A 16777-nucleotide genomic window follows, 5' to 3' on the forward strand; every position below is an offset into this window, starting at 1 on the left:
TCTTGAGCACTTGCTGCTGCATGCAGTACTGCAGTCCTTTTCCTGCTCCTGGCACCCCTTGTAGGTTGTGAAACTCACTTGGCAGCTCTTTATGGCTCAGCCCTCCAGTCAAGTCACAAAGCCCAAATGAACCCCTTCCAAGGTGTTATAAACTCTGATAAATAATTTATTCCCCTTTGGTAGGGTCTTCAGTCCTAGCTCTGGGCCCCTTTAAATGCAGCCCTTTGTTTATGCTCCCAACTCAGTCCTGCCCCTTAATGGGGTTTACACCATTTTCTGTGAACAGCAGAGGAACTCAGGCCCACCCACTACCCTAGGTTCCAACCCAGGGTCCCTCTTATCAGCAGCCATGTACCACTCACTTCAGTTCATTGCTGCTTCTTCCCTGGGCTTCTTCCTACCTGCTCCACCTGTACTTCTCGGTTAAGGGTCTTAAGATATAAATATAACTCTCTAGAAACCCAGCTAAGCAAAATGCAGCCAGAAGTAGACTGGCTACCAGCTCAGACTTCCTTAGGCAGAGAAGGCCCTCCAGTCCCAGCCAGGAACTGACTTACTAAGGCCTTGCTTCAACTTTTATCTGAGCCCTGTGGGCTCTGATTGGCTGCTCCATGCAGCCTCTCTAGGAAAGCCTGGAGGACGCACCTTCACTGCTCCTTTTTTCAGGTGAGGTGTAGTAGGACAGGGGGGCCTTGAAGGCCAGGTATACCCCATCACACCCCCTAACATAAGTCTTTCAAGAATACCAAGTTCCCTGGACAGAAATGTAACAAGCATGATAAAGTAGAACACAGAATAGATGAGGTTTTCCAAGCCAGTGGAAGCATGCAGGAAATGTAATAATAAAAGATGGTGGTGGGAATATATCTTGTTGAAGCAAATGAATCAGGGAGGCAGCACAAACAAAGGTGAGCAATGTATATCTCCTTGGTCATTACAGCTGCAAGGGTAATAATCCCATTGCTTCTAAAATTGAAACAAGAACTAGATATGATAGAGAAGAATAGTGTAACGGAACCTACAAAGTGATGTACCTTTATGATGTATATTGCAAAAAAAAATGGAGACCTCTGTATCTGCACAGTCTTACAGACGTTCAATGAAGCAGTAAAGAGGAAAAGGTATATTCTTCAAATTTATCTTGAGCAATAATTTTTCCTCACCACATGTAACTAGTGAATTCTGGTGAGTTCTGCCCCACCATTCTGAATACCTTACTTTTGTTACCTCCCATTTGGTCTCACAAGTGCTCCAGAAATCTTCCAAAGGAAAAAGAATGAGGTTTTGTAAGTCCTGGGGGAAGTGAAAGTTTAAATGGATGACATTTTAATTTGTGGGAAATCCAAGAAAGAGTATCATGTAAATTTAAAACAAGGTCTGAAGGCAATTGGGGTGGTCAGAATAGAACAAAATGTACAATAGCCTCTGACAAACCTGACTACAGGTCCGTTTGGAGGGGCTCTTGGTCAATCTTGTCAACGTCTATGCCCCGACATCGGGCCCGGAGCGGCTACGTTTCTTTCAGCAGGCATCCGCCTTCCTCGGCACTTTGGATCCTCACGAGTGCCTGGTCCTGGGCAGGGACTTTAATACGACCCTCGAGGAGCGGGACCGCTCAGGGACCGAGCAGTGCTCGGCCGCCGCGGGCGTCCTCCGGGAGATAGTCGACCATCACTCCCTGGTAGACGTCTGGCGCGACCACCACCCGGACGACGTCTTGACGTTCACCTTTGTCCGGGTGGAGGCCTGTCAGTCGCGCTACTCCCGGTTGGACCGTATCTATTTATCATGTTTCCATCTTTTACAGGCCCGCTCCTCCAGCATCCGGCCGGCCCCATTCTCCGATCGTCACCTGGCCACCGTGACGGTCTCTCTCTGTGCAGAGAGGCCGGGGCCGGCCTATTGGCATTTTAATAACAGCTTGTTGGAGGACGTGGGCTTCGTGGCGTCCTTCCGGGAGTTCTGGTTGGCCTGGCGAGGGCAGCGGCGTGCCTTTCCCTCGGCGCGGCGGTGGTGGGACCTAGGGAAGGTGCGCGCCCGGCTCTTCTGCCGTGACTACACCCAGGGCGCCAGCCGACGGAGGGATGCGGCGATAGGGCAGTTGGAACGGGAGGTCTTAGAGCTGGAGAGGCATTTGGCCGCCAGCCCCGAGGATCCATCCCTCTGCGGAGCGTGCCGGGAGAAGCGGGAGGAGCTCCGGGCCCTCGAGGACCATCGGGCCCGGGGTGCTTTTGTTCGATCCCGCATCCGCCTCCTTCGGGAGATGGATCGTGGCTCCCGCTTCTTCTACACCCTGGAGAAAAAGAGGGGGGCCAAGAAACACGTCACCTGCCTCCTCGCAGAGGACAGCACCCCCCTCACGGATCCGGTGGAGATGTGCGGGAGGGCCAGGGCCTTCTACGCAGGCCTTTTCTCCCCGGATCCGACCGATCCTAATGCTTGCAGAGTGCTCTGGGACGAACTCCCGACGGTCAGCGTGGGCGACCGAGACCGGCTAGAGGTGCCTCTCACTCTGGCCGAGTTCTCGGAAGCCCTCCGCCACATGCCCACCAATAAATCTCCGGGCATGGACGGGCTGACCGTGGAGTTCTACCGCGCATTCTGGGACGTCCTCGGCCCAGACCTAGTTACCGTCTGGGCCGAATCTTTGCAGAGCGGGGTCCTCCCTCTTTTGTGCAGGTGAGCTGTGCTCGCCTTATTGCCAAAGAAGGGGACCTCCGCGATTTACGAAATTGGCGTCCCGTCTCGCTCCTCAGCACGGACTACAAGGTCGTAGCGAAAGCCATCTCGCTGCAGCTAGGGTCCGTGCTGGCGGACGTGATCCACCCAGAACAGACCTACACCGTCCCGGGCCGCACCATCTTCGACGACCTATATCTGGTCCGGGACCTTTTGGAACTCGGGTGTAGGGACGGTCTGTCGTTCGCCCTCCTGTTCCTGGATCAGGAGAAGGCGTTCGACAGAGTGGATCACGGGTATCTCCTGGGCACTCTGCGAGCGTTTGGCTTGGGACCCCAGTTTGTGGGTTTTCTCCAGGTGCTGTACGCCTCCGCAGAGTGTCTGGTCAGGCTCAACTGGACCCTGACCGAACCGGTCAGCTTCGGGAGAGGAGTACAGCAGGGGTGCCCCCTCTCGGGCCAGCTGTACGCTCTGGCGATCGAGCCCTTCCTCTGTCTCCTCCGCAGGAGGTTGACGGGGTTGGCGCTACGGGAGCCGGAGCTGCGGCTGGTCCTGTCGGCGTACGCCGACGATGTACTCCTCGTGGTCCAGAACCCGGGCGACTTGGCGCGGGTGGAGGCTTGCCAGGCTGTGTACTCGGCAGCCTCCTCCGCCCGGGTCAACTGGGTCAAGAGCTCTGGCTTGGTGGTAGGGGACTGGCGGCAAGCGAGCTCCCTCCCACCCGCGCTTCAAGCTATCCGGTGGAGCGCGGGTCTGCTGCTCTATCTCTGCGTTTACTTTTCTGCCACGCATCCGTCTCCGCCGGAGAACTGGCACGGTTTAGAGGGCAGGGTGGTAGAGCGGCTCCGGAGATGGACAGGACTACTCCGGTGTCTGTCGTTTTGAGGGCGGGCACTGGTGCTCAATCAACTAGTCCTGTCCATGCTCTGGTACTGGCTCAACACCCTGGTTCCGGCCCCGGATTTCCTGGCCAACTTCCGGAAATTGATTCTGGAGTTCTTCTGGTCAGGAATGTACTGGGTCTCTGCAGGGTTTCTCCATCTACCCCTGGAGGAGGGAGGGCAGGGCCTGAAATGTCTCCGCACTCAGGTCCATGTCTTCTGCCTCCAGGCCCTGCAGAGGCTCCTTTATGGTGCAGGTAGTCCGGCGTGGAGCATATTGGTGCACGCCTTCCTGCGCCACCTCCGAGGGCTCTGATATGACCGGCAGCTCCTTTATCTCCATCCGAGGGGTCTTCCGCGAGACCTCTCCGGGCTGCCGGTCTTCTACCAGGACCTCCTCCGGACCTGGAAACCGTTCGCAGCGACCAGGTCCGTGGTGGCCTCTGTGGGGGAAGATCTCCTCACGGAGCCCCTGCTACACAACCCCCAGCTCCGTGTGCAGGCGGCGGAGTCCCCCTTGGTGCGCCAGAGGTTGGTCCTGGCAGAAGTCACCAAAGTCGGAGACCTCCTGGACTACGACCAGGGAGACTGGCTGGATCCCCTGATGCTCGCTCAGCGCATGGGGCTCTCCAGACCTCGTACTGCCCTGCGCGTACTTCCGGAGGTGAGGGCCGCTTTGCCGCCCGCTGCTCGGGTTTACCTCGACCGGGTCCTGCGAGAGGGTGCGCCCCGCCCACCCTCCACCCCAGGCCCTCCGGACCTTTTCATCGGGCCCCTGCCCCGTGGACTCAACCGACCCCCCCGCCCCTTCACCGCGAGCTGCAGCTGGTCCGGTTCCAGACCGTGCCAAAACAACATCTCTACACGCTCGTGCTCCACACCCTTCATGTCCTCACCCTCGCGTCCCGCCCTGACACAAAGTGGCGGGACCTCCTGCCACCTCTAGAGGGTGAGGAGCCCCGGTGGGCCAGCCTCTATTCCACCTTAGTCCCGAGGCCCGCCGGGGATATCAGTTGGTGGCTCCTTCACGGGGCTGTGAGCACGGGCGTGTACTTGGCGCGGTTCACCCCAATCCCGGACACCTGCCCCTTTTGCGGCGTGAGGGAAACCCTGGCACACGTCTATCTGGAGTGCGCCAGGTTGCAGCCTCTATTCTGGCTCCTCACGAATATTTTGTTAAGGTTTTGGTTGCATTTTTCTCCTCACCTCCTTATCTACGCACTCCCTGTCCGTGGCCCCACTAAGTCGCGAGACCTCCTGGTCAACCTCCTCCTGGCCCTGGCTAAAGTGGCCATCTATAAAACCAGGGTGAGGAGGTTGGCCGATGGAGTCTCCTGCGACTGCGGGGCCTATTTCCGATCCTCTGTCCGTTCACGCCTCCGGGCAGAGTTCCTCTGGGCGGCGTCCACTGACTCCCTTGACGCCTTTGAGGAGCGGTGGGCACTGTCCGGGGTTCTCTGCTCGGTGTTCCCGTCCGGTTCCCTTCGTTTGACCCTTTGACCGCACTCCTGTCCCTGTTGTTCATTAGTTGTCCCCCATAATTACTTGGTTTCCCAGGTCCTGTGGATCTCCCCCTTAGGCTGGGGGGGGATCCTTTAGCAGTGGGCGAGCTTCGCCCGCCCACTTCCTGGATCCCAATAAGACAAACCTGACTACAGTTCTTAGGGCATGTGATAAAGAAGGGGCTGTGTCATATCAGAAAAAGTCAAAACTACTGCAGAAATGTCACCACCTAAAAATGAACAAATGATGTTCTTTGGTATGAGTATACTTTTGAAGAGCTAAACAATCTAGAGACAACATCCTCACTTCTGTCATTTTATTATATTTACAAGTCTACAGCCATTTCTGCAGTCCAGACGAGAAAGAGAAGGAGAGGACATGCCTAGAAGTTGTCTAGGGAGTGCATGGATTAACAGGACAGAGAAAGGGACACATTGAGCCCCCGCATCCAAACCCCAACCCTGCTGAGCCTCACCTCCTGCAATCAGACCCTCCCCACTGAACCCCATCCCCTTCATCCAGACCACCCTCCCAGTGATCCCTCTGCACTCCAACACCCGCCCTGACGAGCTCCATGCACCCGGATCCTCACCCCACCAAGACCCATTCCCCCAGCACCCAGACCCCCCTGCTGAGCTCCATCCCCCCTCATCCAGATTCTCCCTCTGAGCCCCAACCATCTTCACCTGGACTCCCCTGCAGAGTCCCATTGTCCCAACCTGGAAACCCCAAATGAACCCTGTGCATCCAGATCCCCCACATACCCAGATCCCCCATTGAGCCACCTGCACTCAGATTGCCCCACATAGAACTCTTTCACCCCAAACCTGGATCCCCCACCCTCCGCTTGGATCCTGCTGGGCTGAGCCTGCCCGGCCACACCTGGTGCGGAGGGGCAGGGCCCCAGGCGTTTCTGGGGTAGGCTCTGCCCTTCCACTGTGTCAAAGTTTGGTGCAGTCTCACCTCTGAGTCCGTGTCCCGGGGGGGCAGAGAGGGGCTTCAGGGTGATCTCCCACCTCCATGCAGCCAGTGGCCTGTGCTCCCCGCTGCCAGTCTGGAGCCTCCAAGATTATTTATTGACAACAAATAAAATGTGCAGAATTTTAAAATATTATGCACAGAAATTTCTTTTGGTGCAGAATTCCCTCAGAAGTGTTATAACCCTTGACATATTTGAAGACTGTTATCATGTTGCCCCCAATATTCTTTTCTCTAGGTTAAACATGCCCAATTCTTTTAACCTTTCCTTATAACCCAGGATGACAAATGTGCGAAGTGGAGGACAAAGCATTCTCTGGCAAGGTGATCTGGCTGTAGACCAATTGATCGGGTGGATGCAGTCTGACCATTTTTAGATAATGTTGCAATTTTCTGTCAGAGGAACCCTTTCCATCATAAGTAATGCTCACAATTCAAACACACCTTTTATTCTCAAAACCCTTCTCAACCCTCCCCCACCCCTCCTGAAACCCCCGGCCCTATCCCCAGCAGAGATCTGACCGCATAAAGGGAGACTTGCCAGAGACTCCAGGAAGGCCACTAGGGACTCTGCTATTGCTATTGATTTTCTGTTTAAGGCACTCAGATCCTCCAGTGATGGGCAATAGCATAAAACTCAGATCGATGGATGAGAGCAGAGCACCGGCTTTGCTAGAGTGAAGGGTAAAACCAGCTTTCTGCTTCAAGTTCAACTCTCCTAGGTGCTCTAAAGCAGCGTTTTTCGGGATGTCAGGCACTGAGTCACTCTGGTCAGCACCGCCAACCGGGACATTAAAAGTCCTATCAGCGGTGCTGCCCAGGCTAATGCCTATCTGTTCCAATACCACGCTGCACCCCAGCAACGGGTCTGGCTTCTAGGCAGGGGGGCGACGGGGCTCCGCGCGCTGCCCCCATCCCGAGCAGCGCTGGGGGGGCAGTGCATGCGGGCGAGAGTCATGCGAAGCCGCTTGCGCGCCTCCGCCTAGTAACCGGACCTGCTGCTGGCTGCTTACATGGCGCAGTGCGGTCCGCGGTGCCAGCCAGGCGGGAAGCCTGCTTCTGAACCCTGGTTGTGTTGCTGACCAGGAGTCGCCGGAGGTAAGCCTGTGCCCCAGCCCTGAGCCCCCTAAACCTGGAACCCCTTCCTGCACCCCAAACCCCCCATCCCCACCCCCAGAGCCTGCACCCCCAGCCCAGACACCCTCCTGCACCCTGAACCGCTCATTCCCAGCCCCACCCTGCAGCCCTCACCCCCCACCCCACTGCCCCAGCCGTGAGCCCCTCCCGCACCCCAAACCCAAGCGCCCTTGCGTCATGGGCATCAACAATTTTCTTCAACTGGGTCCCCAGAAAAAAAGTTTGGAACCCACTGCTCTAAAGAGCTGCTGCAGGGTTACTCAGACTGCTTTGAAATGTCGTGTGTCACATGGGAGCCGGGGCTTCAGCCAGCCACATTTGGGGCTATTTGAACTGAGAGACGCCGCCCCACCGAGGGCACCTCGCACAAGTCAGCAGGAGGGAGCCCCTCCCCGGCGGAAGGCGGCATTGTGGCAGGTCTGTGTGGGGGAAGGGAGAATCGGTGCGCGGCCTCTCCCAGCCCTGCCGCCAGGGGAGCGGCGCGGACCCCGCAAGCGCTTGCTCACTCACACGCTGCAGTTGGAAGCAAAGGCGCGCGCCCGCGGCAGCGGCTGTGGCGGGGCGAGGCGTGTCCCCCGCGGTGCTGCGCGCGCCGACGCCAGCGGCGGTTGGTGCGGCCCCCGCCCTGTGGGGCGGCGGGGAAGGCGCGGGCGCAGGCGCTCGCTCGCGGTTGCCATGGCCCCGTTTGACGTCACGGGCAGTGTGGTGCCCGTGCGTTGCGGCGCAGTGATTGGCGGAGACCCCGTGTGCGGCGCTGGGAGAGAGGCTGCAGCGGAGAGAGCAGCAGGGCTCGAGAGCTACAGTCCGTGCCGGCTACCCGCCCAGAGAGACTCGCGCCGCCGCTTCCTCCTTACACAGGTAACGGGGTCCACAGCACAGCCAGCCGTGCGGGGCGTCCGCAAGGGGGGAAGGAGCTGGCGGGATAGCGGCGCTCCCCCCCCCCCCGTCCTTTCGCAGGCAGCAGGGCGGCTCCCCGCGCCGGGCTCCGCGGGCAGGGCGCGGGGGCGCTGGCCCCCAGGTAACTATTCCGCCGCTGCGGACGTGGCCTGCGCTGCACAGGTGAGGCCGGGTCCGCCCCTCCCTGTGCCCCCTGCCAGGTTGCTGCCTCGGAGAGGGGGAAGATGGAGCCGTTGGGGGAGGCGGGGGCAGCAGCGTGTGAGCCGGGGCAGGGGGTCAGCTCCTCTGGCAGGTGGGGCTGCTGGGCGGGGGCTCCTTCGGGCCGGGCAGGCAGCGGGGCAGGGGGCGCAGTCCCTCCGGGGCCGGTGCGGGCCGCCCCACCTGGGCGCGCGGGGCCCCGCCGGCAGGGGTGCCGCCTGCCTGGGGCCGGGCGCGTAGCGTGTGGGGCGCAGGCGGCTCGCTGGTTGGGTGTGGTCTGCCGCCGGCAGCGCTGCCTCCGCCTGGCCGAGCGGGGTTCCTGGAGCGCCTTGGTGCGGTGGCCCCGCCCCGGATCCCGGCGCGGAGGGAGCCGGGGTGTCGCTGGGGACCCGGGCCGCGGGGCGTGTAATGGGCGCTTTGCCCGGGCTCCCGAGCGGCCACGGCAGCTCCTATAGGGCGGTGACTGTGCTGGCGCCGCGGGGCGGGGTCCGCGCCCCCTCTCTCGCCCGTGTGGCGACGGCGCCGGGCTGCGGCTTTCCCCACTGTCGCTCTGTGTCGGGGCGGGGGCGGGAGTGCGGCCGTCTCCTCCCCCCGCCGCTGGGCTGAGGTGAGCGGGGTTAGCGCGCACAGTGGGCTGGGCTCTGGCACGGATCCGCCATGACAAAGAGCCCAGGCGAGGCGCTGCCTGTCTCGGAACCGGGCGGATGCGGCGGCCGCAGCGCGGGAGGGGCGACGGGAGGAGTCTAGCCCGGTTGTCCCTCCTCGCCCACGCCGTGTCGATTTCATGGTGTAGCCGCCCCACCGCCCCGCGCTCGGTGTAGCCTTGCCGGCTGCAAGCACGCACCGCGGCCCGGCGCTGCAGAGAGCTCCAGCAGCACCATTTTATGCTGTCAAGACGTGATCTAGTGTACAGAGGAATTGACTGGCATTTTCCCACCATCGCTGTGCTTCATGAAAGTGGCTTCTCTTCTGTTAAAGTGCAGCAGTGCTGTCCAGGATCCTGCCGTGCCAGTCTACTAGCGTTAGCTGGCCGGTAATCACAGTTTGATCAACTGGCTTTCAGAGAACGTTTTAACCATATCTGCCCTGTCTAATCTATGCTGGGTGGTATCATTGCTGTAGCTGCAACCATTATGTAAAATGGCTTCTTAACAGTGTTTGCAGTGTGGTCAAGGCCTTAATCCACCCTAGAAAATATTACAGAGAAATGGAGCAACTGTTCTTGACCAGTGTTGGTTGAAACAGCTACTGAAACATCTTTCACCCTTGAGATGACCTGATCTCTGAAAAAAAATCTAAATTTTTTTAAATTGAGTTTAAATACAAGAAATTCAATTCCGATAGTCTTATGTGAAGTATTACACTTATGTAAGACAAACAAAACTGTTGGGGAGCAATGGGATGGCAGTTGGAATAAGTAATATAAAAACACACTTTTTAGCCTCATCAGTTAAGATTCCAAGGAATCTTATAGCTAGTGAATATTGCAGGGCTTGAAATAATTACCAAATATTATGAACCAAAGACTAGTGAAATGAGTGGGGGGGGGGGGGGTGGACTCTAACCATTCTGACATGCGAAAGGATATATTTTAATCAAGTTAGATCAGTATGATTGAAAGGGCTTGTTAAGATGCAGACCAAAAGGTCTACAACACACCCAGCTAACACTTGCATCTCAATGAGGGTTTTTACTCAAATTGGGCAATGTGCCCATCAAGCCATAACCAGTAAGGTGGAAGAGCAATGCCCAGGTGAGAAGCTCAGCCCCTCCCTTTCTAGGAGGGCTGCAAGTGTATGTGGGTGTATGATTAGGGCCCAAGCTGTGATATCAACCTCTGGCTAGTAAGTATCTGAAAGTTTAAAAACTCCTTCTGGCTGCGGCAGAGTTATTTTTCTTGAGGGAGTTGGGAGTTTTGTGCAGCTAGTTCAGCCTGGAGTTGTTCAGGGTTTTTTTTTATTTCTGTTTTTCATTTATTTTTTGGACTGGTCTTCCTCTGAACTGTTTAAGGGTCAGCAACTGATGCTGCTTCCAGTTTGTTCTCCAATCATCAGAAAAATGAAACTGACCAACTTAATCATGCTGATGCTGCTTGGAAGTAGTCTGAAGAGAACTCTGAGCAGTGGCAAGAGGCACTTGAATTGTCTACATACTTGGGAAAGCACAGAAATGGTGCACCTTAACCTTCCAAATGTGATGTGATCTCTGAAATGAAAGATTAGAAGTGCTAATTAAAGGTTTGAATTTGTAGAAATGTCATGGCATGAAGACTTTTAAGTCACTGGTTTTATAAATGTCCAAGCATTGAGAGCCTTAGTTGCATAACTGACTAGCTAGAATATTATATAATTTAAAAAAAAGACTCATTCTACATATGAGGCTAATTTGCCCTTGATGAATATTGTTTAAATAATGCCTTCCTATTTTCCCTCTTCAGAAAAATCAGCATGGATAAAAATGAGCTGGTGCAAAAGGCCAAACTGGCTGAGCAGGCTGAGAGATATGATGACATGGCAGGCTGCATGAAGTCTGTGACTGAGCAAGGAGCTGAATTGTCCAATGAGGAGAGGAATCTTCTCTCTGTTGCTTACAAAAATGTCGTAGGAGCCCGTAGGTCATCTTGGAGAGTCGTCTCGAGTATTGAACAAAAGACGGAAGGTGCTGAGAAAAAACAGCAGATGGCCCGAGAATACAGAGAGAAAATTGAGACAGAGCTAAGAGACATCTGCAATGATGTGCTGGTGAGAGATAATAAAACTGTATTTAATTCGTGTTTGCTTAATATTGCAGGGTAAATAGTTTTGGCCCTGTTAAACTACTATTTTTCAGTCCCTTGCTAAAAACTGAGGCATTCTATGCAAAGCATCCAAAATCTCCCCCATACCACCACTTCTGAAAAACAAAATTAGATAACCGAGTGACTTCTCTTCCTTAAATACATAATTCCAAAACTTCTATTAAAGTCCTCATGGGCATCAACTCTTACATATTTGCAAACTTGTTGAAACTCTTTATTGTACGTAGACTTTATATTCCATTGATCTCTTAATTATACACTTGTATATAAGCAAAAGTATTGACACTATACTTATCTATGAATGAACTAATTAAGGGGCATTGAACCTGGTTTCTTTTCAAAAAAATATTTTTTTCACATAACCCAGATGACTTTTGTATCTGGAATCTTCAATATACTGTGCTGCTTGTATGAGGTTGTAATTCTCACTATGGAAATTGTGCCCCTCCCTGGGTAAGATGATGTAATGTTAGTTATGACTCAGCCATGCAGAAAACTGTCTGCACAAGGAGGCAGTAGCAAAGCTACTGATGCCCTCTTCAAGTTACAGCTTTTAGTGATAAAAAGCTATAACAAAGAAGGTGATCTCTAGAGTTAGCCTACTTTTATGGCTTGCAGTATAGAATAAGATTAGTTAACATGAGGGCTGAATGTTTAAGTTTCTAATTATGATAATTCAGGTGCCAAAAACGCTCTTTGAAGTATCTAGTTACCTACATTTTTCGAACTTTACAATAATACACACATACTGGTATACAATGAACTCATTGCTAGTGAGTGTCTTCCTTTTGCATGTGTGCTGAGGTGGAAATCCTATTGCTGGTGAGAACAGTGACAGTAAATCAGGAACTTCACTGAAATTTTGTGATATAAGGATTCAAGTTATACATGTATATGTTGTAAAATCAGCTAAGATGCATGCAGGTGTTGATTAAAATGGTATGCACGCTTCAGCTGAACCCTTCTTTTAAACTTCTATTAAGGTTACTGACTCACCTTAAATCTTGGCTGGTGGATAGTCACTAGATGAAATGCGATATGATCATCCCTTAGAATGAACTGAAATGTATGGAATACAACTTCTCCAAAGGTGTAGAAGAGAATATGGCAATTTCAGCATCATCCTGAGTGTCTAGTTCTATTTAGGGTCTATCTTCCTTGGAGATTGGCATACTAAAAGTACTCATGCAGAATGTGTCTTAACATTAATATAAGGGTAACTTTAAAGTGCCTATGGAACTGGGACTGCCTAGCTTATGCAGATGTAACACTATTAAAACAACTTTCTCAATGTGAAGTGTGCTTCAATCCGATTAAGGACTACTACCCAAAGCTGCTAATTCCTAACTTTATTTCAGTAGGTCTCATATTGGTGGGAGAGAACAGAATTTTTGAAAAGGACACTGCTTGGGCAGACTTAATACAAAACTCAGCCTTGTAAACGAGGTTCATAAAGCTTTAAGGCCAACAACTTCATAAAAGATTTCTTAATTCTGCTAAAAGATTTATTGGAGACAGCAGTGTTTGCAATCAAACACTGAAGTATTTTTTTCTCAAGCATGAAAAACAGATTCTGAAACAAGGTTTTCATTGTTCCTGCTTAAAAAATAAAGCAGGAAACTAAAATATTAAACTATTTCAGCATGTTTTAATCTAAGGTATCTGTGTGTGGAAAAACAAGCCAAAAAAAAAAAAAAAAAAGGCTGTCAGTATCCTTCAGATTTCAGAAGGGACTTTAAATTGTTTGCTGTATTTGGTGATCAGAAATATAAATTATCTGTTTAGATCATTACTACTCAGCATACTTAACTGACTTCAGCCAGCTAAAATCTTACTCATCTGGGTGTGGCCAGTCCAGTTATTCTTAATCAAAACTAAACCTGTTTGGACTAAGCCACCATCCAGATGAAACAATGCCCTGGGCATTGACTTTTTTTAAGAAAACTGCTCTTCTAAATGCTAGGTTTAAAAAAAAAAAAGTTAGACTATTACTATCTTATGTATCCATGTGACTGGTTTTAAAAATGCTTTCAAAGGTGCACTAATTATCAAGGTTAAAATTTTGGTTAAAGAATTAACATTTATAGCTAAACTCACTCTTGTTTCTTGATGGATAAGATGTCCCACATAGACTCACTAATTAAACTAGTATGTACCAAGAAGTTTCTATACCAGATTTGATGACTTGAGATGGGCAAACGGGATAAAATCCAGTCCACATTCATTTTAGCCCATGTTACTAAGTGAGAGAATCAACTACAACAGCATATTTTAGCTGCATATTCAACATAGGTATCTGCATGATACTACTATCTGAGTGAAAATGAAAAGAGACTTACTTTAATTACAAGTTTTTGTAGTTGGACTCTATAGAATAGCCTACAACTATCCACATAGCAAACTAAATAATTTCAGAGGAAAATGAGACTGACCAGAGAGCGTAGTTATTGACTCTGCTTTTATATAGACAACTGGATCTTAAGTGTGTATAATAAAGTTCCAGTTATACACAGTTCATGGCCTTTACAAAGTTTCATGCAAAAACTACTCAGGCTCCCTATGCTTCCCTAACAAGCTCCATTTAAATGAATGTATTCGCTTTTCTTTCCCACTCTGCTTGGTCATTAAATAAATGACTTTTTTAAGCTGCTGCTCTCCCTCAGTATTTGCAGGGTCATTCAGGAAACACTGCAAAGTATGAAATATTGTACCACAATTCACTTGGAAGTAATAGATATCCTAATCGCTAAATTGATAGATTAGGAAAGTGGTGGGGGGAAGCCCTTTAGTCTACTGTGTTTGTGACATTACCGGAATGTGGCGGCAGTTGGTTGTGCTGGAGCTTTATGATGCTGCGTTCGTAATTTGCTGGGAACATATAAAAGTGGTAGATTAAAATAAATAGCATGAACACAATCCATTTGTTGGGGCAGTGGATTGGGATTTGGGAGACCTGGGTTCTGTTCCCAGCTCTGCTGCTGACCTGCTGTGACCCTGGTATTACCAGTCTTCCATTTAAACTGGAATTATTCTGATATGGAAGCGTGGGAAATTGGTCAAGGAATACTTTCTAAAGGATTTGGCACTTCATAGTATGTATACAGGTACTGGCTTTTCCAAAACACTTAACAGCTGTAAAGGAAGTGCAGGGCTTCAGACAAGCATTGGCCTACGCCAGTTGCTAGATGCTCACTTAAAACACGAGCAATAGCTGACAATTTACAATGGAAAGTAGTACTGGGGGAACGCATACTTAAGAGATTCTCAAAAAGAACAGGAGTACTTGTGGCACCTAAGAGACTAACAAATTTATTTGAGCATAAGATTTTGTGGGCTAAAATCCACTTCATCGGATGCATGCAGTGGAAAATACAGTAGGAAGATATAGCTATAGATAGATATAGATATATTCATAGATTCTATAGGCCTAGCACATTGCACATACCAGGGGCTCCTTGCATTCCTGCATCTCCCTCTTAAGCTCCTTATGTGCCACCTTCCCTGCTTTTCTATTTCAGGGAGTCCCTGCAACTCTTCTATGCTTGAGTCTGTGTCCTCCATTACCCCCCTGCACCTCCCTTCCTGGGCTCTATGTTCCCTTTCCCAATCCTTCCGCAGACTGCAGGTCACTGTTTCCATGCCCCCTACCTCTTTTTTCCTCTTCCGGGTCCCTGATTTCCCTCATCACCACTCCCACCTCTGTTCCCTTGTATGTCTCTCCTTTTGTCCACTCGCTACAGTTGTCTCCCACAAAGCCACCATGTAAGACTCTCTCTTTGTCTGGCATCTGACAGAAATATCTTCTCCACAAAGCAAGTTAAATGGCTGCCACTGATATGTGTAGGCAGTACCAGGAAGCCTGATTATTCTCTGAATCCAGTCTCTGGTATTTCTTTTTACATCAAAATCAATAGAGTTGTCTTTTGATGCCTAGAATACTCCCTGAAATTTTGGAATTGATCAATGCGATGTTCCAAGTTATTGTTAGAAAAATGCAGTTGAGTTTAGGGCCTTGTTTTGCTCAGCCAAAAAATCCAGGGACAAGTGGTCTGTCCAGGGACTCCTTGAATGAGGTAATGAGGCCTTCTTCCTCAAATTGTGTCTGTAAAACAACTGCTTCATACTAATTTCAGGGTCAGAAGTTTACAGTGGCACTTCTTCAGGGAAGTGCATCTACTTACACTTGCTATAAGTACACACTGTAAACTGAAGCTGGGTAGTAGCAGAACTGAAGGAAGAGGGCAGAATTTAATCATCCACCTGTATTTTTTTGGTATACAGTTCTCTGAAGTGGATATATAAAAACCCCCAAATTTTATGTTTGTGAAGGAGCATAAGTAGCGTCAGAACAGACCCAAGTGACTGCTTGTTCTCAAAGTGCTGCAGCAGGGATGTCTGTTGCCTTAGTTTTGGGAATTGGCCATTCTAAAACACTATTTCGTATTCCATTGATAAAGATATATAGGTGTAAGAGGTTAATATGCTATCACCTATTCATATTTACCACATTCCATCTGTACTTAATCATATTTCTGCATCCACTGTTAATGAGTAGTACTAGCAAAATTAACATCCCCCACTTGGCTTGTCTAGGGTTTGAGTTACCATTGAATGCTTTTGCAGATGGACATACATGACTATATTTTTACTTTAAAAGTGGCATCTAACATAGTGTCCTACTTCCAGCCTACTAATTTTTAGGGAACACCGCTGTAATTTTTCTGGCAGGTAGACTGGTGGGTTGGTGGTGGGCTCTAATGGTGTAATAACAGTGAATCAGTTGGTTGAGTTCAGTGGGTTTTTTCAGCAGCTGCATTGCTTAACTCTTGTGATACAATATAATTCACTATACTGTGAAAGATTTTAACAAACTTGCAAGAGAAGATATTCAGTACTTCCATGGAAGTACTATCGCTGCATGTAATTCTATGGCCATTTAACATCTTTTCTAAATGTAGACTTGATATTTAGTCTCCATGTCAATTCGTATTTTTTGTCCTGTATTCAAAACTTTTTGGAGTATGCAGCAGAAGTTTAGCCAGAACTTGTATCAAGAACTTTATTTGAATTTTCAAAGGCATCTAAAGAGTTGTGCTCCAGTTATTAAAATTCAGTGGGAGTTGAATGCCTAGTCCCCTTAGGCTCTCTTGAAAAATCTTAGTCATTAGCAGTTGTAATATATCTGTTTTTCTGTTTTAGAACCATTAGTTAACACTATTATATGCTAAAAAATGTTAGAAATTCTACATTTGTGAATTAAATTGTTAGTCTTTTGGATTTACAAGTGATGCATTGAAGGTAACCGGTATATTTCAGAGAGATTACTAGCTATAGTTCAATTTTTAGTTTTCCATTAAGGCTCTAATGAGGTCTCCTCTTGATTTAATTGTCTATGATCAGCCTTTCCATTAGGCTTCAGTGTACAGTTGCCAAAGTATTGAATAGGAGGCAGGTGCAAACTCATTGAGTCTTCCGACTTCACACTGTTAATTTGTGAGAATTACTTCCTGGTTGTAGCTGCACCTGTCTGAACTCTTTTCCCCATCACAAAGGTGTAGGAACTTGCTAAAATAACAAGATAGTTTTCCTTTAATTCTCTAACAAGTTTCTAGTCAAACTACTAATATGCTGCTAACAGCTCCAAAATCACAAAGCAGAACTGAAACTCTGTCAGTCATCAATAAATTGGTTAGTCTGTAAGGTGCCA

General features: G+C 50.0%; 1 protein-coding gene across 4 annotated transcripts in view; it reads left to right on the forward strand.

Annotated features, from left to right (window-relative positions):
- The first annotated feature begins 7877 nt into the window (after positions 1-7877).
- YWHAZ (tyrosine 3-monooxygenase/tryptophan 5-monooxygenase activation protein zeta) overlaps positions 7878-16777 on the forward strand; it is a 29393-nt gene continuing 20493 nt past the window's right edge. The window contains exons 1-2 of one of the 4 annotated variants that reach the window (XM_037892189.2): positions 7878-8036; positions 10711-11014. In XM_037892189.2, the coding sequence (XP_037748117.1) occupies positions 10721-11014 (294 nt within the window). In that variant the 5' untranslated portion in view covers positions 7878-8036; positions 10711-10720. Of the gene's footprint in view, positions 8037-8060; positions 8238-8729; positions 9307-10710; positions 11015-16777 lie in introns of those variants that run through there. The other 3 variants (XM_043539257.1, XM_043539258.1, XM_043539256.1) reach the window with 3 other exon arrangements.

This window comes from Chelonia mydas, chromosome 2, assembly GCF_015237465.2.
Source record: "Chelonia mydas isolate rCheMyd1 chromosome 2, rCheMyd1.pri.v2, whole genome shotgun sequence".
Taxonomy (NCBI): domain Eukaryota; kingdom Metazoa; phylum Chordata; order Testudines; family Cheloniidae; genus Chelonia; species Chelonia mydas.